Here is a 25,232-nt window from a genome sequence, read left to right as displayed (position 1 = left end):
ACCTCCCAGACACCAGCAGGTATCTCCATGAGACCAACACCTGGAGGAGAACCTGTAGAGCCCAGCTTGACTCCCAGAGGCCACTTCTGAGCCAGGGCCACCTCATGTCCACCTTTGGTCACTTCCCAGCCCCCATTCCTTCCCTAGGCACGGAAAGAAGAACCTATACTGTCAAGATTAAGAGGCCAGACCCCCAACTCTCTCTGGTTCCCAAGTCTACAATCACTCTTCACATTCACCTTAGAATTCCAAATATAGTAAATACTGTTGTTTCTCAAATTCTAAAATCTGAGCCCAAACTCTCTTTAGGCTTTGGCATCCTTCACTGCCCAGGCCAAGTGCACCCCAAAACCTTCAGGTGAGTCCCTTTCTAGTTAGAAAAGGAAGAAAAAGCTACCCTGCGTGGATCCTAAGCCCCTCTCCTTACCCTGTTCTAGAGATAAGTACCCTATGTCAGGGGAAATCTGAGCTGGGCAGGCTCTGGGGTCAGACAGGTCTGGCTTTAATTCCTGGCCCTACCACTTATGAACAGTATGGACAAAGAGCAATTTACTTCTTCTTTCTGAATTTGAATATCCATCTATACTTTGGATAACACCCATCCCATAAGGTTATAGTAGAAATTAAATGGAAAAAAATGTATCTCAAGTGACCAAAACAGCACCCAGCACAAAGTAAACTCTCAACCACTAGTAGGGGTGATCAGTGATAGCAGTAACAAGCAGAAAATTATGTGGGCACAGTTCCTGAATGACCCACAGCCCAACACGATGGTCAGCTGAGGCACCTGCCACCGCCCCCTGACTTGCTAGGCCCTGTAGCTCCTGAGACTCTGAAGAAGGGGTGTCACTTAAGGTCACCCACATTCCTAAAGGGTCGAATATGATGGAGGTCTTTCAGTCCCCACTGCACTTTTCTCCAGGCAGCACTTGGGATTACACACTCCTAGAAATACTCCCTTGCAGCCCAGTCTCTTTAGTAAGCCAAAAAAAGAAACTTTTTTAATCATGAGAAAAGGGGCTTAAGGAACAAAAGAACTAGATGCAATGCATAATCCTACCTTGGCTCCTGGTTTGAGCAAATCAGCTATAAAGGACGCTTTGGGGACAATTTGGGCATCTGAACATGGACTGGAAAACTAGATGAGATGAAAATTTATTGTCATGAGACGGCAGAGATCATGATCTGAAAAAAAGCAGGCTCCAAACCAGTACACTCAATAGATCTCCTTTAGGCAAAGAGAAGATACGTACAGGAAGAACCTGGAAGGTGACAACTACCCTAAGGTTTAAGTAGAGGTAAGGTCTGGGTGCGAGAATACAGCATTTTTATTTTCTTTGAAATAATGAAATACTGGAGCTTTGGATTGGATTTTTTTTTTCTGGCCCCCAGCCCACCCTTTCCAGGGGTGATGGCAGCCTCTTCCTTTCCAAGGCTGCCCTCCACCAACCTTGCAAACTCAGCCCCTCTGCCTTCCCTGAGATCTTGCTCCATCCACTTTCTCCCCAACGCCTTCTGCCTGCATCACACCTTCATTCCCTCCCCTGCAATGGCCCATTTCCCAGTCTCTTTCTGTGGATTGTGTCGCATGCTCCTGAGTTTTCCTATGTGTCCCTGGCCATACTTCCTTTCCTCGTAGAATTCTCTTCATCTTCTACTCCTACTTTAAGTGTGGGTTCCTCAGGGCCGTACCAGGCCCGCTTCTTTCCCTTTCCACATCCTCTCGGGATCTCATTTGCCCTAGAACCTGTGGATTTGCTTCAAATGCTCCTGTCTCAAAAACACCCCCTCTAGGGGCCAAGAATGTACCTCAACGGCACAGCGCCCGCCTGGCAAGTGCAAGGCCCTGAGTTCGATTCCTAGTACCCAAAAGAAAAAAAACAAAAAACACCCCCCTCTACCCAGAAAGTGCCCAAGCCAGAAACCAGGCATGACCCTGGACCCCTTGTTCTCCCTGTACCGACTCCAATTCTCTCATTAGCCTACTATTCTACCTCCCAACAATCTCCTCCATCCCCCATCTTCTTCCACCTGTACCACCACCCGAAGGTCCTGACCCCCCTCTGCCTGAGTCACTGCAAGCCCCTCCAAACTTGATTCTGGCTCCCAGCACCCCCAAACTTTCCCCTACTCCACAGTGAGGAGCTTTCCAGATACCAAATACAATATCACACCCCTGTACAAATCCCTCAGTGTCCCCACCCAGGCTCACTCTAAACACACACTTTCTTTCCTTCTCTGTTCTAAGCACACTCAACGATTCCTACTCCTCCTACCCTCAAGGATCTTAGTCTAATGCAGAAGCCAGAAGAACAAGTCCAGCCAGTGGGTGGAATTCAGGAGCTAAAACTATCTGTGGAGTGAGGAAATCTGCAAAAGGCAATGCCATAGAGCTAAACTCAAAACGACATTTCTGCCAGGTACGGTGGCACACAGCTATAATCCCAGCTACTGAGGAAGCTGAAGCAGGAAGACTGAGTTTGAGGTAAGCCTGGGCAAGTTAACAACTTAGTGAGACACTGTCTTAAAATTAAAAAGGGCTAGAGAAGTAGCTCAGTGGTAGATCACTTGCCTACCATGGGTCCAATTCCTAGTACCGCCAAAAAACCCAAAAACCCTCTACTTTTATCCCTCAACCCTTCTCCCATTCCAGGACTTCCACATTCCATGGGGAGAATACAGATGTGGGCCAGTGAAGGGAGGCCAAGGGAGGAGGCATAGGCTGGCCTTTCTCCCAGGTGACTCCCATTCCTCAGCCTGGGACTCCTAGCTGGCACCTGGGGCTAACTACACTGGTGCCCCTGCCGGGGAGATCTGGCCTGAGGAGGGCATGGCAGAGCAGGGCAGAGCAGACCCAGAGGCCAGGGTTATAAAAGGGGCTTTCAAAATAGGCCCTCTGACAGTTTTCCCCAGGTACCAAAACCTGTATATCCAATTCTTGGTACAGCTTAAAAAGAAGATGACTCTTCTACAAGAGGCCATATGACTCTGGGCATGGGAAAGGTGCCCTGGTCAGTCCTGAATCAGAAACTTACCTAGTCAGAAAGGAAGAAAGTCCTGGGAATATGAAACACAGTCAGGAAGGGAGGAAGGGGAAGCAGGTGGTGGGATTAAAGGCCACATTGGGACATAGAGCTGGCAGCAAAGGGAGATAATCCTGCCAAAGTCCCCATAACCCCACAGTCTCCTCAAAGGCTACTCTGGACACCATTCCTAGGGTGCCACAGAGGTCAGCCTTCACTGCAGCTCCTAGGTCAGGCAGTCAGAGGCTCAGAGTTCCCCACAGAGGTGGCAGGGCCCCGGCACACTGGGTGTCCATTGCTAGGAGTACTCACCCTTTTGTGGTAGATGGTGCTGTACTTGGCAAGATTCTTGTCCCTGCAGCCACCCCAGCCCAAGAGAATCACCACAGGCTGTCGAGTCCTCGTCTCCTTCCCACCTTGGCTGGGGTTGTCCTCTGAAACACAGACATGATAGTCAACACGAGAGGTAGGATGGGGGCTCTGGCTGATCCAGAGCAAGCACCATGGTGGCCGGAGACAGAGAACCAAGAGCACTAGGCCCAGGCCTCCCACTGGCTGCTGTGCCCCGGGCTCCCATGGACTCCTGCCTTTGTCCTTCTGCCCCAGCTGCCTTTCTGCAGATCTCAAGAGGCACTGTGGTGACACTGAAAAACCCATATGAGGACACCTTTCCTTGGTGGCACAAAGAGAGTCCAGGAGGGCAAAGTGAGTATCTTCTCCAGGTAACTTCCCCCTCTAACCCAGGGGTCAACGAGGGTTCACCCATGGCTTGCGGGCCCAATGAGGCCCAGTGCCTGTTTCTGTATGGCCTGGGCGCTAAAATGGCTTTTACATTTTAAATAGTTTAAAAAAGAATAATAGTAGTTTTGCAATATATGAAAATCTATAGGAAATTTAAATGTGTGTCCCCACAAATAAAGTTTTATTAGAACACATCCATGCCCATCTACTTTATTTATTGCCTATGGCTACTTTCACACTAAACCAGCAGAGCTGAGTTCAACAGAGACTACATGGCTCATGTAGCCTAAAATATTACTAGCCCTTTACAGAAAAAGTTTATCAGGCCCGGTTCTAATTCCATGAACAGATAGAAGAAGATCTTAAGAGGAGAAATGGACAGGACAGTATAAACAGGGATATGAGACTCTTGACTCAGGCCCATACCAAGCCTCCTGTTCTACCAGAAAACAACATGGCCTACATGTACTGAGGTTTAATCCTCAAACACTAGTAGGCCAGTACTCACTCTGGATGAGAAAAGTGAGGCAGGCTGAGGTTAAGGGGCTTGCCTCTGATCACACAGTTGGGGAATGCAGATGCGCATCTGGCCTAAGCTCTGTAGTCCTTCTGGGGCCCTGTCCACAGCTGGAAGCATGGCTCCTTCAGTGATGTGCAGAGAGGCTCGAGCCCACAGCCTTCACCATGGCTGCTTTTCAAGAGGCCTCCCTGCAATCTTGTAAAACAGATGTCATCTCACTCCCCCAGAAAGTGAATAGCCACCCACTTGGGGACATCTGTGCAAGCGCCGTCTATAGCTAGATTTCTGCTCTTCCCAAAGGGCCACTATGTACCTTTCCAAGGACCAAGCCACTTGGCCATGCTCAGCTGCCACCTTGAAATTTATGTATGCCGGTAGTGACCTGGCAACAGTAAATTTCCAGGCTAGTTACGAGGATGGTAAATATAAATCACTAACCTCTGGACAAAAGGGAGACAACAATTTCCTGTGAAAATTAATGTGATTGAAAAGTTCAATGTTCCTGCTCTCTAGTAGCAGGGACTCTGGCCTTCGGAGATTAACTGCCCGTGCACACGGGGATCCTAGGCCGGTTACAACTCAGCCTGGACCAGGAGCTGCCAGGGCCTCAGTCCCTCACCAATACCTGCCAGCCCTCTAGCTTGTACTCATGCTGGCCTCGTCCTGCATGTAACTTGTTTGTGCCAAATATTCTCACCACCTTACTCACCCTTCATCTCCCTGTCTTCCTCCAAGGCAGCTCTTGGCCTGCCCTCGCCTTTCTGGGGAAGAGGCAATATTGGCCCCAGTGGAGCCCAGCCCAGTCTTGTCCACCATGAAGGTCAGGCTGAATCTGAGGTGCACTGGATTCCTGAGAGCTGCAATCAGAGGCTCTCTCACCTCTCTGTGCAGCTGATAATAGGCTCCCCTCCCCTAGCCAGCAGAAGCCTTCCCAGTGTCCCCCACTGAGATAGCACCAAAGGGCTATGGAATTTCTCAAATACACAGCACGTTGCAAAGGAGTCACATCCATTAGTGGCTGCAGAATGACAAGGCCAGTCCCATGAGCAGAGATGGGGCATTCCCAACCCCAGAGAGTTAAAACAGATTTTACAGCACCTCTAAAGTGGGCTTCCAAAATTCTTTCCAATTTGTAACTCTGCTTTGCACCAGATTTGCCAGGTTTTACTGGCATCCTTGGCAGAAATGACTTTCTACCAGATATCCATCTCCATGAAGACACTGGTATCCTATGCATTCTGTATACTCCCAGGGCCCAGACTTTCCCTACCTAACATTCTTTTTTTTTTTAATTAATTTTATTAGTACATTTTAGGTATAGAATATAATGACATTCATCATTGGAAATTTGCACTGCATAATCTCTCTTGGTTCTTATTTTTTCCCCATTCTCCTGCCCTTCCTTCAACCCCTCCTCTATCCCTCGCTAACAATGGAAACAAAGACTTTGTTTCCATTTTTTCATTTTCTCATATTAATTTCATTCCCTTCTTTCCTTTCCCATACCCCTTTGACTTCCCCTTTGCCCCTTTTCTTCCTATTATACATTATCTATTATACCTTTTAGTCCTTATTTACACTTTCAGTTTCTCACACCAGAGAAACTATTTGGTATTTAAACATGTGTGTCCTATTTATTTCACTTAAGAGTATCGCCTCAATGTGGATCCATTTAGCTATGTCTCTAATTTCTCTTTTTTATGGCTGAGTAGTACTCCATTTTATTAAAAAACCACATTTTATCCAGTCTCCAGTTGATTGGCAATTGGGCTGCTTCCAAGTTGTTTTTTTTTAATAATGGTGATTTTTTTATTTTCCTAATTTCTTCTACATTTATAAATGGAATTCTGTAAAGACGAGCTCCCATTTCTTTTTTTTTTTTTTTGGCTGTTAAAAATTGTGCTGCTATGAACATGGGTGCACATATATCACTGTGGTAAGATTCTTTTAATTCTTTGGAGAAGATACCCAGCAGCAGAATAGCTGGGTCAAATGGGACTTTCAGTCCTAGTTCTTTGAGGTATCTCCATACTGATGTCCACAGTGGTTGCACCAGTCTACACTCCCACCAGCAGTGGAGCAGGGCTCCTCTTTCCTCACAGCCCCACCAGCATGTGTTATCGGTTGATTTCATGATAGCAGCCATTCTTTCTGGGGTGAGGTGGAATCTCAGCGTCGTTTTCATTTGCATCTCTCGAATGACCAGTGATGTTGAACATTTTTTCATTATGTTTATTTGCTATTTCTACTTCTTTGTGGGTGAAATGTCTGTTCATTTCAAATGCGCATTTTTGGATTGGGTCTTTAAATTTGGGAGGTCTGATCTTTTTAAGTTCTTTATAGATTTGAGATAGTAGACCTTTGTCTGAGGAACAGCAGGTGAAAATTTTTTCCCACATTGTGGGTTGTCTCTTCACACTGCTGGTGGTTTCTCTTGCTGTGCAGAAGCTTTTTAATAAGAGGTCCCACTTATTGTTTATGCTAGTTCACTGAGGTTTTGTTCATAAAATCTTTTCCTACACCAATGTCTTCAAGAGTTCTACCTGACCTCTGTTCCAGCCAGCTCAGTGTTTCTGTTTTAATATTTAGATCTTTAATCCATTTCAATTTTAGTTTAGTGCATGGTGAGAGATATAGGTCTAGTTTTTTTTTTTTTGGTACCGGGGATCAAACTTGGGTCCTTGTGTTTTCAAGGCAGGTGGTGGAACCACTGAGCTAAATCCCCAGCACAATAGGTCTAGTTTTTTTGGTTTTTTGGTTTTTTTGGTACTGGAGATCGAATTCGGGACCTTGTGTTTGCGAGGCAGGTGGCAGAACCACTGAGCTAAATCCCCAGCCCTAGGTCTAGTTTTAATGGCAAGTTGAAACCCAATTTTTCCAGCACCATTTATTTAAAGAGTCTGTCTTTCCTCTAGTGAGGGTATTTGGCTGCTTTGTTGAAAATGAGATGGCTGAGTGTGTCTCGAGTTGTTTCTGGATCTTCTAATCTGTTCCACTGGTCCTCAGGTCTGTTTCTTTGCCAGTACCATGCTGATTTTATCACGGTGGATTTGTAGTATAGTTTCAAGTTTGGGGTTGTGATACCCCCTGTCATGACTCTGTTGCCTAAAATTGCTTTTGCTATTCTAGGTCTCTTGTTCCAAATGAATTTTTGGATTGTTTTCTCAAGGTCCGTGAAGTATGCTGCTGGAATATCAATTGGGATTGCATTGAATCTATACAGCAGTTTTGGAAGTATGGCCATTTTCACTATGTTGATCCTTCCTACCCAGGAGCAAGGGATGTCTTTCCATTTTCTGATATTGTCTTCAATCTCTCTTTTCAGAGTGCTATAGTTTTCAGAGAAGAGGTCTTTCATTTCTTTTGTTAGGTTGATTCCTAGGTATTTCAGTTTCTGGGATGCTACCGTGAAAGGAACTGTTTGCCCTATTTCTCTCTCAGTGAGTCTGTTGTTTGTGTAGAAGAAAGCTATTGATTTTTGTGTCCTGACCTTGTATGCAGCTACTTTAATGAATTTGGTTATTAACTCTAGAAGACTTTTGGTGGAGTTCTTGGGGTTTTCTATATAGAGTATCATGTCATCTGCAAATAATGACAATTTGACTTCATTTCCTATCTTGATTCCTTTTATTTCTTTCTCTTGTCTAATTGCCATGGCTAATGTTTCCAAAACTATATTGAACAGGAGTGGTGATAGTGGACATCCTTGTCTTGTTCCTGATTTTAGTGTGAAGGATTTCAGTTTTTGACCATTTAGTATGATATTGGCTGTTGGCTTTTCATAGATGGCTTTTATCAGATTGAGGTAGAGATCATCTATTCCAATTTTTTGTAGGGTTTTTATCATAAATGCATGTTGGATTTTGTCAAATGCTTTTTCTGCATCTATTGAGATGATCGTATGGTTTTTGTCCTTGGCGCTATTGATATAGTGTATTACATTTATTGATTTGTATATGTTGAACCATCCCTGCATCCCTGGGATGAATCCCACTTGATCAGGGTGTATGATCTTCTTGATGATCTTCTGCATTCTATTTGCCAGTATCTTATTAAGGATTTTTGCATCTATGTTCATTAGTGAGATTGGCCTAAAGTTCTCTTTTTCAGTTGGGTTTCTCTGCTTTGGGGATCAAGGTGATGCTTGCTTCCAGGAATGAATTTGGGAGTATTGCTTCCCTTTCAATGTCACTGAAGAGTTTAAACAGGAGTGGCAGTAGTTCCTCTCTAAATATCTTGTAGAATTCAGCAGTGAAGCCATCAGGACCCAGGCTTTTCTTAGTTGGTAAGTCGTTTTTTTTTAGTACCAGTGATCAAAATCAGGACCTTGCGCTTGTGAGGCAGGCAGTAGAACCGAGCTAAATCTTCCACCCTTAGTTGGTAAGTTTTTAATTACTTTTTCAATTTCATTGATTGATATTGGGTCGTTTAGAATTTTTAGGTCTTCTTCGTTCAACTTTGGTAATTCATAGGTATCTAGGAATCTGTCCATTTCTTCTGTGTTTTCCATCTTATTGGCGTATAGATTCTGGAAGTAGGTAATGATGATCCTCTGGATTTCTGCTGGGTCCGTTGTAATTTCATCCTTTTCATTTCTTTTTTCTTTTTTCATCCTTTTCATTTCTAATTGCATGGATTTGGGCCTTTTCTTTCGTTTTTCTGATAAGGTTGGCTAAGGGTTTGTCAATTTTGTTTATTCTTTCAAAGAACTAACTCTTGGCTTCATTGTTGTTGGGGTTTTTTTGTATCATTCTCTTAGTCTCCATTGCATTGATTTCTGCTCTAATCTTTATAATTTCCTCCCTTAAATGAGCTTTGGGTTTGTCCTGCTCTTCTTTTTCTAGAATCTTGAGGTTCAGCATCAGGTTAATTGGACTTGCTCTGTTTTCCTACTATGAGTATTCACTGCTATGAATTTCCCTCATAAGACTGCTTTCATTGTGTCCCATAGATTCCGATATGTTGTACTGTCATTGTCATTTAATTGTAGGAACTGATTTCTTCTTTAATTTCCTCTATGACCCATTGGTTATTCAGAAGTGCGTTGTTCAATTTCCATGTGTTTATGAAATTCTTGTGGTTTCTTTTGCTACTGATCTCCAATTTCATTGCACTATGGTCTGATAATATACTGGGGTGGCTCCTAGGGCAGAGAAGCTCAGCCAGTCCCAGCACCTGGAGGGAAGCTCCCCCGCCTCCATTCCAGGCTCCTAGGGCAGAGAGGGTGAGCCGGTCCCAGCACCTGGAGGGAAGCTCCCCACCTTCATCCCAGGCTCCAGGGCAGAGAAGCTGAGCCAGTCCCAGCACCCAGAAGGAAGCTCCCCACCTCCATCCCAAGCTCCTATGGCAGAGAAGCTCAGCGGGTTCCAGCACCCAGAAGGAAGCTCCCTGCCTCCATCCCAGGCTCCTAGGGCAGAGAAGCTCAGCTGGTCCCAGAACCCGGAAAGAAGCTCTCCACCTCCATCCCAGGCTCCTAGGGCAGAGAAGCTCAGCCGGTCCCAGCACCTAGAGGGAAGCTCCCTGCCTCCATCCCAGGCTCCAGGGCAGAGAAGCTGAGCCAGTCCCAGAACCTGGAAGGAAGCTCCCCCACTGCCATCCCAAGCTCCTAGGGCAGAGAAGGTGAGCCTCGTGGGCACCAGAAGCACCCCCTCCTGTGGAAATGAGAAGACACGTAAACAAGTCTCAAAAACAGACTTCTGGATCACCTACAGCAACCCCAAAGGGAAATGAGATGGAACAATCTGATACTCAACCACCTGGACTCTCTGAACTGGCAACAAAAGGGGATCTGGGAAAAATGAAATCAGAAATAATTAGATAACAGCAAAGATTTTGCTCATGGTGCAAGACATGATTAATAAATCTAGAGAGGACACAGATAAAAAAAATAGAGGATCTGAGGAACATGACGGAATCCCAACATAGGAAACAAATGGAATCCATAAAACAAGATACAAACATTTCCAAGAGATTAAAAACTCCACCGAAAGTCTGCGCAGCAGAATGAACCAATGTGAGGATAGAATTTCACATATAGAAGATAAGATTGCAATTAGTGACAAGGAAAAGAAAAATTGCTTCAAAATTGTAAGGGAACACAAGAAATCAATCCAGCAGCTGCTAGATGATGCAAAGAAGAAGAACATAAGACTGATTGGAGTCAATGAAGGAAGAGGAGAGAGTGCAGATGACATAAAAAAACTCTTCACAGAAGTGATGGCAGAAAACTTCCCAAGCAGGGGAAAAGAACTTGACATACAGATAAATGAGGCATATAGGACTCCAACTAGCCTTGATCAAAAAAAACTACACATAAGCATATAATAGTTAGGATTCCAGAAATCCAACAGAAGAACAAAGTTCTACAAGCAGTTAAAGAAACAAATCACATACAAAGGAAAGCCCATCAGAATCACAGCAGACTTCTCAACACAAACCCTCAAGGCAAGAAGACCTTGGAGTGATGTATTTCAAGCCCTAAAGGAAAACAGCCTCCAACCCAGATTGATGTACCCTGCAAAACTATCTTTCAAAATTGATGGAGAAATAAGATACTTTCATGGCAAAGAGCACCTCAGGAACTTCATGAATACCAAACCGGCACTCCAAAAAATTTTAGACAATACCCTAGGAAAAGACAATGAGGATCACAACCCCAGGAAACCCAGCAGAATGAATCCATTGGGTGTGACAAATTAAATGCAAGGGGGGAGAATCCAACAAAAAGAAAAAGTCATGACAAGGCTTTTAAAACTTTTAACTTCATCTCCCTAATGAGTGTAAAATTCAATATTATTATTGTACTGATTAGTATTTTTCTGATTCTAGAGTTGCATACCATTCCTTGTGCTATACTGGCTATTTATCATCTTCTTACATCTATGTTTTAATTGGGTTGTCTATTAATGACCTCTAAGAATTCTTTATATATTCTGCTCATAGGTTATATGCATTGTAAATATGGTCTGTTTAAGGACTACTTTTCATTTTAATGATGTCATTTAAAGTTCTAAATTTTGATGGAATCTCACTTATCAATTTTTTTCTTTTATACATCATGTTTTTTGTATCCTAGGTAGTTCTTGCCTACCCTGAATTCATAAATATTTTCCCTTATAATTTCTTCTTAAAGTTTTATACTTTTAGGCTTTCTTATTTAGGTTCATAGATCCCTTCAAGTTATTTTCATGTATGGAAAAAAAGGGTTGAGGTTAATTTTTTATATACGGTTACCAGGTGTTCTAGTGCCATTTGCTGAAAACACTATCTCTTCCTCCGCTCTTGAATTGAGTTTATATTCTATAAAATGCTAATGTTAAATAATCTTTCAAAACTCAGTGGACCATATATGTGTGGTTCTATTTCTAGATTCTCTGTTTTATTCAAATGATCTATATGTCTTTCCTTACACCAACACTCCCTTGATTACTGTAGCTTTAGAAGAAGTCTTAAAATTGGGTGCTAAACGTCTTCCAACACTGTTTTTGTTTTTGTTTTTAACTTTTCTAGGTCCTTTGTACTCCTACATAACTTTTAAATTTCAATATCCAATTCTTCATTTATAGCAAGTATACACAGACCTGAATTTTTATATGTACCTTGTGTTTTCTAATCCTGCTAAATTCAAATACAAGTTCTAGGGGCTCCTAGAGATTTCTTAGTATTTTCTCTGTAGATGATCACTTCATCTACATATAAAGATTTTGCTTCTGTCATGCCAATCCTATCCTAGTTGTGTCATTTTATTGCCAGACTATTTTGGTGGGGACTAGGTTTCAAAGTTTAATGGACAGGTAAAGAGTAAGCATATCTGCCCTTGTTCCCCACCTTAAGGAGAAGGCATTGTATCTTCTCCATTTATATAAGCCATTCTCGCTGGAAGTATGGAGTACATGGCTTTAATCTGTTGAGAAGTTTCTGTTCTACTTCTAGGCTCCTGATAGCTTTTACCATGAACAGCTGTAGAATTTAGTCCAATACTCTTTCTCCAACTAGTGACACGATCATATGGCTTTTTCCTTTCCTCTGTTATTAAATTATTAAAAAAAAAAATATATATATATATATATATATATACACACACATACAAGGGATAACTTCAATTCCTTTGCACCTACTTAAACATGTTCTATGAGAGAGTATGTGGTCTATTTTGGAGAACCTGTGTGCAGCTGAAAAGAATGTGTATTCTGATTTTGTGGGGTGGAACACTCTGTAAACATGTTAAGTTCATTTGTTCAAGAGTTTGATTGAGTTCTAGTATTTCATTGCTTATTTTTTGTCTAGCTGATCTATCTATTTGTGACAATGGGGTATAGCGGTCCCACACTATTACTGTATTAATGCTTATTTGATTTTTCATGTCCATTAGTATTTGTTTTATACAGTTGGGTGCACTAGTGTTTGGTGCATATATGTTTATGATTGTCATCTCTTCCTCTTGCATTTTTCCCTTTACAAGGATGTAGTGTCCTTCTTTGTCTCTCTTAATCAGTGTTGGTTTGAAATCCACTTGATCTGCAAAGAGGATAGGTACTCTTGCTTTTTGGGGGGTTCCTGTCACATGGAGAATTGTTTTCCACCCTTTAACTTTCAGTCTATGAGTTTCTTTTTGAATTTTGTTTCTTGTATACAGCATATTGTTGGATCTTGTTTCTTGACCCATTCTGCCAGTCTATTTCTTTTGATTGGTAAATTGACACCATTAACATTGATGGTTATAACTGATACGTATTGACTTATCATTGTCATGACTTTTTCTTTTCGTTGGATTCTTCCCCTTTGCGTTTAATTTCTTGTCACGCCCGATGGATTCATTCTGCTGTGCTTCCTGGGGTTGTGATCCTCATTGTCTTTTTCCTAGGATATTGTCTAAAATGTTTTGGAGTGCTGGTTTGGTATTCGTGAAGTTCCTAAGGTGCTCTTTGCCATGAAAGTATCTTATTTCTCCATCAATTTTGAAAGATAGTTTTGCAGGGTACATCAATCTGGGTTGGAGGCTGTTTTCCTTTAGGGCTTGAAATACATCACTCCAAGGTCTTCTTGCCTTGAGGGTTTGTGTTGAGAAGTCTGCTGTGATTCTGATGGGCTTTCCTTTGTATGTGATATGTTTTTCTCTAACTGTTGTAGAATTTTGTTCTGTTGGGTTTCTGGAATCTTAACTATCATATGCCTATGTGTAGATTTTTTTTGGTCAAGGCTAGTTGGAGTCCTATATGCCTCACTTATCTGTATGTCAAGCTCTTTTCCCCTGCTTGGGAAGTTTTCTGCCATCACTTCTGTGAAGGGTTTTTTTATGTCATCTGCACTCTCTCCTCTTCCTTCATTGACTCCAATCAGTCTTATGTTCTTCTTCTTTGCATCATCTAGCAGCTGCTGGATTGATTTCTTGTGTTCCCTTACAATTTTGAAGCAATTTTTCTTTTCCTTGTCACTAATTGCAATCTTATCTTCTATATGTGAAATTCTATCCTCACATTGGTTCATTCTGCTGCGCAGACTTTCGATGGAGTTTTTAATCTCTTGGAAATCTGTTTGTATCTTGTTTTATGGATTCCATTTGTTTCCTATGTTGGGATTCCGTCATGTTCCTCAGATCCTCTATTTTTTTTATCTGTGTCCTCTCTAGATTTATTAATCATGTCTTGCACCATGAGCAAAATCTTTGCTGTTATCTAATTATTTCTGATTTCATTTTTCCCAGATCCCCTTTTGTTGCCAGTTCAGAGAGTCCAGGTGGTTGAGTATCAGATTGTTCCATCTCATTTCCCTTTGGGGTTGCTGTAGGTGATCCAGAAGTCTGTTTTTGAGACTTGTTTACATGTCTTCTCATTTCCACAGGAGGGGGTGCTTCTGGTGCCCACGAGCCTCACCTTCTCTGCCCTAGGAGCTTGGGATGGCAGTCGGGGAGCTTCTTTCCAGTTTCTGGGACTGGCTCAGCTTCTCTGCCCTGGGAGCTTGGAATGGCAGCGGGGGCGCTTCCTTCTGGGTTCTCCCTTTTCACTCTGTTGATTGTGTCTTTTGGTGCCCAGAAGATTTTAATTTTTATGTGGTTCAATTTATTTTTATTTCTGTTGCCTTTGCTTTTGTTGTCTCATCTGAGAAATCATTGCTAACTCCAAGGTCCCAAAGCTTCTCTCCTATTGTTTTTTTGGCTGAGTTTCATAATTTTAATTTTTACTTTTGGGTCTTTGATCCATTTTGAGTTAATTTTTGTATATAGAATAAGGGCCCAACTTCATTCTTTTGCATATGGATGTCCAATTTCCCCAACACTGCTTGTTGAAATGTGACTTCTTCCATTGAATTGTCTTGGTATCCTTAACTCCTTTGATTATACATATGAGGTTTGATTTCTAGGCTCTCTCTTCTGTTCCATTAGTCTGTACATCTGTCTTTATGTTAGAACTACACTGTTTTGATTACTGTAGTTTTGTAATAAGTTTTGAAATAAAGTATGTGACCTCCAATTTTGTTCTTTTTCAAGATTATTTTTGCTACTTAGTTTATAATTTTATGTAATTTAATAAAATATAAAAAAAAAAAAAAGAAAGACATAGGAGGGCCAGGGATTTAGCTCAGTGGTTTCATCGCCTGATGCGCAAGTGCAAGGACCCGAGTTTGATCCATGGCACCAAAAAAAAAAAAAAAAAGAAAGACATAGGACACACATGTGTAAATACCAAATAGTGTCTCTAGTGTGAGAAACTGAAAGTGTAATTAAGGATTAAAATGATTAAAATGAATAATTGATAATGTGAAATAGGAAGAAAAGGTTCAAAGGGGTAGTGGTGGCAGGAGGGGAAGGGGAGAGATCAGAGTTACAGGCTGGAATCTGGAAAGAATCCATATATAGACTGTGTTTAAAACTATAGGAAGAGATGTAGATAAGAGACTAGACTGGAGCTCATCAGTGGGTTGGGAAGGAAGAGTCACTGAGATCAAAGGAGAGAAGGGTGTGTTTCCAGAAGAAGCACATACAACTATGTACAGTACACAGTTCTTGATAATGTGATAAATAATTGTTACTGTTTTAGGTACTTATCATAACATGCTATGCTTTTAACATCCTTTAGAACATAATCCTACTTATATAAAAGTTTACTGTAAAACAGTGTGCTGCTATGCCAGTGGTAGCCTCATGTATCTCATGTTTAACTGTGTATGTAGATAATATCAAGGGGCCATCACAGATGACTTATGTATACCTTCTCAGTTTGCACTTAGAAGTTGGCACTCTGTGTGGTACTTTGCGATACACACAGATGAAATTGCCTAATAACATATTTCTCAGATTATATTTCCATCACATGTCACATGACTATTGAAATTTAAATTAAAAAAAATTTTTGGCCTATGTGGAGTCTACTAGTTAATTAGAATTTTTTTTCAGATCACTATTTGTTCAGTATTAGTTTTGAAAATCTTTCTAAAACAAATCACATCCTTTGATGTCTTGTAAATGCTTGAGATGTTTTTTTTTAATTATATGGAAAAATGTTTAAGCACTTTGCAGTTTTGCTTTGGTTGAGTTCTATTATATTTGAATATTATTATAGTTCTTTCCCTTGCATTGCTTTTCTTTGAATAATTTTAATTTTTGTATATGTGTGTGTTTAGTGAATAATAAAGTTATACATTAAAAAAATAAAAAATAAAAAAATAAAGTGAAAAAACACCCATAGAATGGCGCAAAATGAGAAAAAGATTTGCATATACATTTCTCCAAAGAAGATAACAAGCAACTAATAAGTATATGAAAAAAAAGTTTGACATCATAGTCATAAAGGAAATTAAAATCAAAACTACAATGAGGTTTTATCACTTTATGCCTCTAGTGTGGTTAGAGCCAAAACATTAGATAATAGTAAGTTCTTCTGGGTGTGTGTGTGTGTGTGTGTGTGTGTGTGTGGTTTTTTTAGACAAAGTCTTGCTATGTAGTTCAGGCTTGCCTTGAACTCACTATGCAGCCCAGGCTAGCCTCGAAATCTTAGTGATCCTCCTGTCTCAGCCTCCCAAGGGCTGGGATTACAGGCATGCATCACCATACCTGCAACAGTAAGTATTGATGAAGATGTGTTGAAATCAAAATCTTCATACACTACAGTTGGGGATATAAAATGGTATAGCCACTTTGGAAAAGTTTGGTGATTCCTCAAAAAAAATTAAACATAGTTACTATACGACCCAGAAATTCCACCTCCAGATATACACCCAAGATGCCTATGTCCACACAAAAACTTGTACTTCAATTTTTCTTCTCTCTCTCTCTTTCTCTCTCTCATTTTTATTACTGGGGGGGCAGTACTGGGAAATGAAACCAGGTCGGTCACACTGAGCTACATTACCAGCCCTTTTATAATATTTTTTTTAGGGCCAGGGATTTAGCTCAGTGGCTCTGGCACCTGCCTCACAAGCACAAGGTCCCAAGTTCAATCCCTGGCACCAAAAAAATAAATAAAAATTTTAAAATATAATATTTTTTTATAATTTTAAGACAGAGGGCCAGGGATTTATCTCAGTGGTTCCACTGCCTGCCCTGAAAGTGCAAGGACCTGAGTTCGATCCCCAGTACCAAAAATAATAATAGTAATAATAATAATAATAATTTTAAGACAGAGTCTTGCTAAATCACTAAATTGCCTAGTCTGGGCTCAAACTTGTAATCCTCCTGCCTCAGCCTCACAGAGTGCTGGGATTACAGGTGTGCACAACCACACCCCGCTTCTCAATGTTATTTTTTAAAAATAGTAATATATTAAGTGAAAAAAGCAAGTTGCAAAACAGTATAATGACAGAATATCCTTTAAAGTAAGTGTGTGTGTGTGTGTGTGTGTGTGTGTGTGTGTCTGTGTGTGTATCTATCTGGGCATAGTAGTACACCTGTGCAATCCCAGCTACTTGGGAGGCTGAGGCCAAAAAATTACAAATTCAGGGACAGCCTGGATAACTAAGTAAGTCCCTGTCTTAAAATAAGACATAAAAAGGGCTGGGACCAGGCATGGTAGCACATATCGATAATCCAAGCAGTCTGGGAGACTGCAGCAAGAGGATTAGCAAGTTGCAGCCCAGGCTGGGCAACTTAGTGACTTAGTGAGACCCTATTTCAAAATAAAAAAGGGCTGGGGATTGAGTGCAGAGGTAGAGCACCCATAGGTCCAATCCCTAATTCTGAAAATAATAAAATATAAAGTAAAATAAAAATATACACAAATATATTTTATGCACAGAAAATATACATCAAATATTAATGGCAATTATTTCTGAAATTAGAAGCTATTTCTTTTTCATTATATTTTACCAATTTTCTAAAATCAATATGGGGCTAGAAATAGAGCTCAGTGGTAGAGCATTTGTCTGGCATGCACAGGACCCTGCATTTAGTCCTCAGCACCAAAGGGGAAAAAAGAGATTTAAAGTCATCATTACTTGTGTAATAAGAGTTAAAACGCTATTTGAAAAACAACAGAAGTGGTCCAGTCAAAGCAGTTAGGGAAAGCAAAGGAGTCAAGGGTGCCCAGAAGCCCCCTGGCAATGCAGTATTCTTTTCTAGCATGGCACTTCTTGAGCAAACCATAAAACAATTTAATCTCCCAGACTCCCTGTCATCTGGAATTTCTCAACAAATAACAATGACACTGAAAATACAAGAATTACAAATTCGTATATTGTACAACGGTTCAAGTCATAAAACTAAGGCATAAATTAGATTGTGTATATCCCCGGGGCATATGGGGAAGACAAAGGAGAGGGCTGACAATGCATAAGGGTCTCTAATACAGTACATACTTTTATTTGCAAGCTAGAATCAAAACACAAAGACCCTATTTTTTTCTTTTGGTACCAGGGATTGAACTTGGGTCCTTGCGCTTGCGCAGCAGGCGGTGAATCCACTGAGCTAAATCCCTGAAAAAAAAACATAGGGGGCCAGGGATTTAGCTCAGTGGTTCCCAAGTGCAAGGACCTGAGTTTGACCCCCGGTACCAAAAAAAAAAAATGCAAAGGATAAAAGGATCCTCAATTTTCTCTGCTCCTCAGAAATACTTTCTAGAGTCTCACTGTTCTTATATTTAAGCCTAATTACTTTATTTAAAATTTACTTTTTGAAGTAACAGCATAGTAGAGTAGCATAGTATTGAAGAGTACACATTGTATGAAACATATCTGGGTTCAAATCTCTGCCTCTGCCACTTAATAACTATGAAACAAACCTTGAGCAAGTTCTCTAAGTTTAAATTTCCATATCTGGATCCCCAGTACTAAAAAAAAAATAAAATACAACAAATTTCCATATCTGTAAAATGGGGATAGTAATACAAAGGATTCAATAAGATAACAACTAGTGAGGGCTTACCAAAGTACCTGGCACAGAGAAAGAGTTCAATAAATCGAAATTATTTTTACTTCACAAGTAATGCATGCTCACTGTGGAAAAAGCAGAAAATGAATGCCTAATAAAATTGGAATCATACTGTTTGTAATCTGCTTTCTTCCGTTTAGCAATATATTGTGAACATCTTTTCCTGTCAGTTTATATATTTCTACACCATTATTTTTAGTGGCTGCAGAGCGGCTGTAGAATGTTTCATAATTTATGGTGACCAATCTCCCATTATTGGACATGATGTTGTTTCCAATTTGGGGCTGTAATAAAAATACTTTAATGGACACCCCTTTCTTTGTGCATGTCCTTCATTGTTCCCTAGAAATGACATCAGGCAGTCCTTCCTAATGGCAACTGAAGTCTTTGCATGCACAAGCTCTGGAGTAAGGCTCTTGACCTGAAATCTGGAATTACTTTAGGCAAGACACTTCGCCTCCCCCACAGATCTGTTCCTTGCCCATGAAACAAGATTAGGAGTACCCCTACTTCACAAAGTGATGGTGAGAATTAATAAAATAATGAAAGGAACTCCCAGAAGACTGGCATGGGGATAGGGCATGGGCATGGTCAATACTGCAGGGATAACAGACACCAGAGAAAAGGAGGCCTGCAACTGTGCATCAGGTCTGGACTTCGAGTGCAGGGCCTAATACACCACTTAGCATAGACTAGGCACTTTGAAAGGGTTTTTATTAATTAATGAAAGAAAAGAAATGACAATTCAAAAATAAAAATCCTCAGGAAGACGACAGCAGTGGTGATAATTTCTGGGGTTCCCACAGACAAGAAGAGAATCAAGTCTCATCTGACTTTTCTCCTGGGTCTTTGAGGCCTGCCTCATGACAGCTCTTAAGGTTTTCAGACTCATCCTCCACACCCAAAGCACATCACACCTCTTCCCAGGACTCTGCCCTCTCCACCCACTCAGTACAGTAGCACAATGGGACCTAGGAAACCACTCCCCTTCACCCAGGTGAGTTTGGGCAAAACGCCAGGGCCAATCCTCCCTTCCACTGATCTAAGAGAGGTAGAAAATAAAATAAATAAAATAAAATAAGAGAGGTAGAAATCTCTGAAGCTCTAGGCAAGAGTATATGCTGCTAGATCTCACAACCTGACCTTTGGTAACCTTTTCCCCTACTCAAATTTTGTCAGAGGTTCATAAATATGGGCTGCATCTCATACATGTTACATCAGAATGAACTCTGGGAAAGTCTTGCACACTGAAAAGCCCTTGAGATGACTCAGCACTCTCCCAATCATTCCTGTCAATCTTACCTGAAGATCCAATCCAATGAGAGGCACCCAGGCTAAGGTACACATCTTTTAAAATCAGAAAGGCTGATTTGTGTGCTGTACTATTTACTTTCCTGTCATCCAGGCACCACTCTTCTGTTCATGCCACACTTTTCTCAGATCCCATGATCTTCAATAAATGTAGCTGCTTTTCATTTACCATTGTACATACACTTTGCAGTTCTTTGCTCATTGTACACAAGAGCCTGGAATCTATCTGTTGGACTCATCTCATGGCATCATTTGGCAAGCCAGCCAGGAGACAACAGACAACACCAGACATCAGTAGCCAAGAAGCCCAGCTAAAAAGGAAGATTACTCCCCACTTAGGGCAACTCTCTCTCTCATCTCCTTTGTTGGGTGCATGGGACAGATTCCTGGGGCGAATGGTTCATCTAATCACCATTTGGAGATGACCAACTGTGGAGTGAAAAGCTCCAGCCTTGCAGCGGGGAAGAAGGCTCCTGCCAATTGGTTGGGGTTATATTTTGCTGATGGTCCTCACAGCATGCAGATCCTTTTTCACCAGCTGCATAAATGAGGCAGAGAACAAGTTTCATGGCTCTCACAGAAACTGGGGAACTGGGATCAGGATGCCCTGGCCTGCACAGAGTCCTCCAGCAGCCTCCTTGATGTTTCTCAAGGGACCAAGAAACCCGGGCCCAGTCCACCTGATGTTATTGCTTCTCTCTGGGGGATACAGCTGGAAGCATGTCCTAGACTGCATAGATTTGAGTGGCCCTTTAGGTAGTGCCAAGGCTGTCTATGGGGCACACTGAGTGAATGCCCTTTACAGTTTACTTTCCTTTCCTCTTCCCTTGAGGGAACTCCAGTTCTCTTCTTGTCTCTGCATTCCCCCATGCCCAGGCTTTCATCTATCAACAAACTCAAATTCTTTGGCTTCTCTGGTCTGGTCAACTGGGGGCAAACCTAAGAGTCGAAAAGCAGGGCCGGGGATTTGGCTCAGTGGTTTCGCCGCCTGCTGCGCAAGCGGAAGGATCTGAGTTCGATCCCTGGCACCAAAAAAAAAAAAAAAAAAAAAAGAATTGAAAAGCAGAGTGCTTCCTTGCATGTGCAACAAAAAGGCAAACTTGTACATTTTAAAAGTTTTCACAGTGGCTCGGCTGAGGCAACTGCTTCTCTTCTGGGTCCTAGAACTGACCTATGGTTACCTCCTCTTGTGGTCACTTCTTTAATATTAGTTTTCTCTCCTCATTCTATTTGATTCTGCTTTTGTTGTGATAATGGTAGTGTCAAGTTTATGTCCTTGTCTAAACTAAAAGGATGGGTAACCTTGTGTTTGCTGACTGAATTTTCATTGTGCCTGACTTTTTGTTGTGAACTTTTGTCACCAGACACACAACCTTTTGTATATTCATCTAGCAAAAAGAAATTATCAGGGTCTTTGGGGCCACTCGGGGTGGGGGGGTGGGGAATATTACCCCTCTTCAGACAGGCATACTAGTTCGTTTTGTTTTGTTTTATTTTTGGTACCAGGGAACGAACTCCTGACCTTGCACTTACAAGCCAGGCAGCAGTACCGCTGAGCTAAATCCCTGGCCTCATACTAGGCAGTTTTATAATTGGCTTGAGTTGTCCAGCCAGTAGAGTTCCCCAGCTCCAGACTCCTCATCCAGAAGATGGGTTGTGGTCATAGGGAGAGATCCAAAGGTTCAAAAGGAAGGGCTGGGGATTTAGCTCAGTGGTTCCACCGCACGCCTCACAAGCACAAAGTCCCAAGTTTGATCCCTGGTACAAAAAAAAAAAAAAAAAAAAAAAAGGATGTGGTGCCAGTGCCCACAGAAAGCCAAATACTTCTGGCCCCCAAGGAGTTCAGTTTTATTAGAGGATGCTCTGAGCTGGACATAGAATTCAGCCCTATCAGGTCATAACCCTAGGGCTAAAAGGCTAGGGAACTACCAAGAGAGGTGCTGTAATGTCCCCTCAAATGGGTCAGGGTTTAACCTAGGGATAGGCCTCTCCCACAACACCTCTTGCCTCATTTTGGGGTATGTTTCATCCATCCCACCTGACTCTGTTTAAATGTGTTCTCAACGAATCTCATTTTTAGTTGTGGATATTCAACAATACAAAAAACAACTGAGTAGATTTCCTGAGGATTCTAAAAAGTTTGCTGATGGTTTCCTTACCCTAACAATGGCTTTCTTTTCTTTTTTTTTTTTATGGTACTGGGGATCGAACTCTGGACCTCGCATTTGAGAGGAAGACAGTGGACCCACTGAGCTAAACCCCTGGCCCCCTAACAATGGCTTTTTTTTTTTTTTTGGTACCAGGGATCGAACTCGGGTCCTTGCGCTTGCGAGGCAGGCGGTGGAACCACTGAGCTAAATCCCTGGCCCCCTAACAATGGGGTTTTTTTTGGTACGGGGGATCGAACTCAGGTCCTCGTGCTCACGCAGCAGGTGGTGAAACCACTGAGCTAAATCCCCGGCTAACGATGGCTTTTGACCTGACCTGGCAAGATATCCAGTTCATCCTGGGGTTTGGGTTTTTTGTTTTGTTCTTTTTGGTACCAGGGATCAAACTCTGGACCTTGCACCTGCAAGGCAGGAGCAGTGCCACTGAGCTAAATCCCTGGCCCTCGTCCTGGTTTCTTGCTGCACAGCAATAGAATAAATGCAGGTCTATCAGTCGAGGCTCTGAGAAAAACCAGCTGTTTTGCAATTCTGGCTTAAAAAGATACTCCATAAATATACAAATTTAGACCCAGAGTCTAGAAAAGGTCAGATTATCTTAGGACAATATTTTATTAGAAAGTTAGCTCCAGGGCCAGGGATTTAGCTCAGCAGTTCCACCACCTGCCTCGAAAGTGCAAGGTCCCAAGTCCAAACACCGGTACCAAAAAAAGAAAGAAAGAAAACTAGCTCCAGATATTAGGAGAAAACTCAGAAACTCTAACAGGGCCCACAAAAACAGGGTGGTCAATTGGCCAATGTGGCTTATCCAGTCTTTAATAATTATGACAAAGTAAAAGCTGAGATAGAAAAAGTCAGGCTAAAGCCATGCATGCCATAATAGATATGAAGTCCATAGTGCTAAGGCAAACTGAGGTACTCCAAAGAGTGATAAAAGCAAGTCAGAGTACTTCAAGTGCAAGAGACCTGGGCACTAGACAAAGAAGTAGCCTCTAAAACCACCCAATGCTTCTCAGGCCTTTCAGAACACAAAAGACCCTCAGCGTTACAGGAGAGACTGCCTTCAATCCCAGAGACAGATGGGGTCATTCACCACCATGGTGGCCAGGGAAAAAATACTAAGACAGCAAATGACGGTGCCTTAAGAGGCCTGCGTGGCCCCCACACAAGGATGTTCTCATCACCTTATAGAAGCCTTGGATGATCCTAGATGTAGCAGGCAAGCCACAGTGATATTAGGGCATCTCACTCAATTCTAATTTCTCACTAAGGTAAGCTTTCATCCCATTCTAAAGTTGTTATGGGCCTTGAAGAAATTAGCTTGTCATCTTTGTTTACCCCCACTCTAAACTGAAAGTTGGACGATTTCTTCTTCTAAGCTGCTTTTATGATGATTCCAGAATATCCCATACCAGTAAGTGAAAGAGATATACTCTCCCTGCTCAGGGCCACTCTGTCATTCAAACCTCTGGCAACCGGTATCCTAGTTGTTAGGGACCCAGCCAGCCTGACTCCATGGGACCCAATTTCTTCACCCAGAGCTGATGTCCAAAGATGGTATGACAGCACCCTGGGAGAGCTATCAAGGTCACTCCAGTAGTCATTCAGCTGAAGGACCCTAATCTACAGCTTCACAGAAGACAGTATTACCTTCAAAAAGAAGCTAGGCAGGACTGGGGATTCAGCTCAGTGGTTCTGCCACCTGCCTTGCAAGCTTAAGGACCCGAGTTCAATCCCCAGTACAAAAAAAAAAAAAAAAAAAGAAGCTAGGCAGGGGCTCACATTTGACAAATTTTTGACTACAGGATTTCTGGTGCCCATGCAATACACTCATTTTATTAACAGCCAAGCCATTGAGAAATAGCACCAAGGGCCATGGATTTAGCTCAGTGGTTCCACTGCCTGCCTTAGAAGCACAAAGTCCTGAATTCGATACCTGGTACAAAAAAAAAAAAAAAATGAGAACTAGCACCTAATACAAAATCTCACTCATCATTGAGGCAATGGTACCTATTCACCCATTAGTAACAGACACATATACTCTTTTGGCACAGATCCCAGGAGACACTAAATGGTTCTCTGTCCTTGATCTCAAAGATGCCTTCTTTTCTATCCCTGTGGATCCTAACTCCCAATACTTATTTGCCTTTGAATGGGAAGATTCCCAAATAGGGTTTTGCCAACAATATACCTGGAATATCTTGCCTCTGGGTTTTAGAGATACCCTTCGCTTGTTAGCTCAAGACCTGAAAACTTAACATTCAAAAAGGGAGGCCTACTACAGTGCACCGATGACTTCCTCATTTGTAACCCCACCAAGGAGTTACCTAATAAAAACACCATTAAGAGTTTCAATTTTCTGGGCCAGGAATTTAGCTCAGTGGTTCTGCCGCCTGCCTCACAAGCAGAAGGACCCAAGTTCAATCCCCGGTACCAAAAGAAAAAAAAGAGTTTCAATTTTCTAACAAAAAAGGGTTACAAAGTGTCCCAACACAAGGCCCAGATTTCTCAACAAAAAGTGACATATCTGGCATACCTTTTAACATCAGGACAAAAACAACTGTCCTCTAGAAGAACAGAAGCAAATTGCTATCTGGGTCCTCCAGAGTCTGAACAGCAGCTGAAGGCTTTCTTGGGAATGGTGGGCTTCTACCACATATGGATACCCTATTTTTTAATAAAAGCCAAACCCTTATATAAGGCAACTTGAGGACTGAACTCTTGAAATGGACAGTGGCCATTCAAGAAGCCTTCAAAGCCTTAAAACAGGCCCTGATGCAGGCTGCAGTATTAGAAATCCAAGACCTAACTAAGCCTTTTTCTCTCTTCATGGTTAAAAAACAGGGAACAGCCACTGGAGTGTTAACTCAGCATCTGGGCCAGGAAAACTGACTAGCTGACTACTTTTCCAAGCAACTAGATGCAGTGACACAGGGCTGGCTCAGCTGCCTGTGAACAACAGCCTCTATGGCACTCTTAGCCCAGGATAATCTTGGGCCAAAATCACTTTGTTCTTTTTTTTTTTTGGAAGCAAAACATTTATTGGTACACTTTATTTTATTTTATTTTATTTATTTATTTTTGGTACCAGGGATTGAACTCGGGACCTTGAG

The 25,232-nt window shown here is 41.9% G+C and overlaps 1 protein-coding gene across 3 annotated transcripts in view; it reads right to left on the bottom strand.

Annotated features, from left to right (window-relative positions):
• Tmem53 (transmembrane protein 53) overlaps positions 1-25,232 on the bottom strand; it is a 32,949-nt gene that overhangs the window by 1,111 nt on the left and 6,606 nt on the right. For 2 of the 3 annotated variants that reach the window (XM_004872889.4, XM_013068537.3), the window contains exons 2-3: positions 3,336-3,457; positions 1,061-1,138 (exon numbers count right to left, since the gene is read on the bottom strand). In XM_004872889.4, coding sequence (XP_004872946.2) covers positions 1,061-1,138; positions 3,336-3,457 — 200 coding nt within the window. The remainder of the gene's footprint in view (positions 1-1,060; positions 1,139-3,335; positions 3,458-25,232) is intronic. The other variant, XM_004872890.4, reaches the window with a different exon arrangement.

This window comes from Heterocephalus glaber, unplaced genomic scaffold (genome assembly GCF_053883595.1).
Source record: "Heterocephalus glaber isolate CG9 unplaced genomic scaffold, H.glaber_assembly_v1.0 deba00001451, whole genome shotgun sequence".
NCBI classification, from domain to species: Eukaryota; Metazoa; Chordata; class Mammalia; order Rodentia; family Bathyergidae; genus Heterocephalus; species Heterocephalus glaber.
The sequence above is the reverse complement of the archived record's forward strand: the minus strand, read 5'-3'. Positions and strand labels throughout refer to the sequence as shown.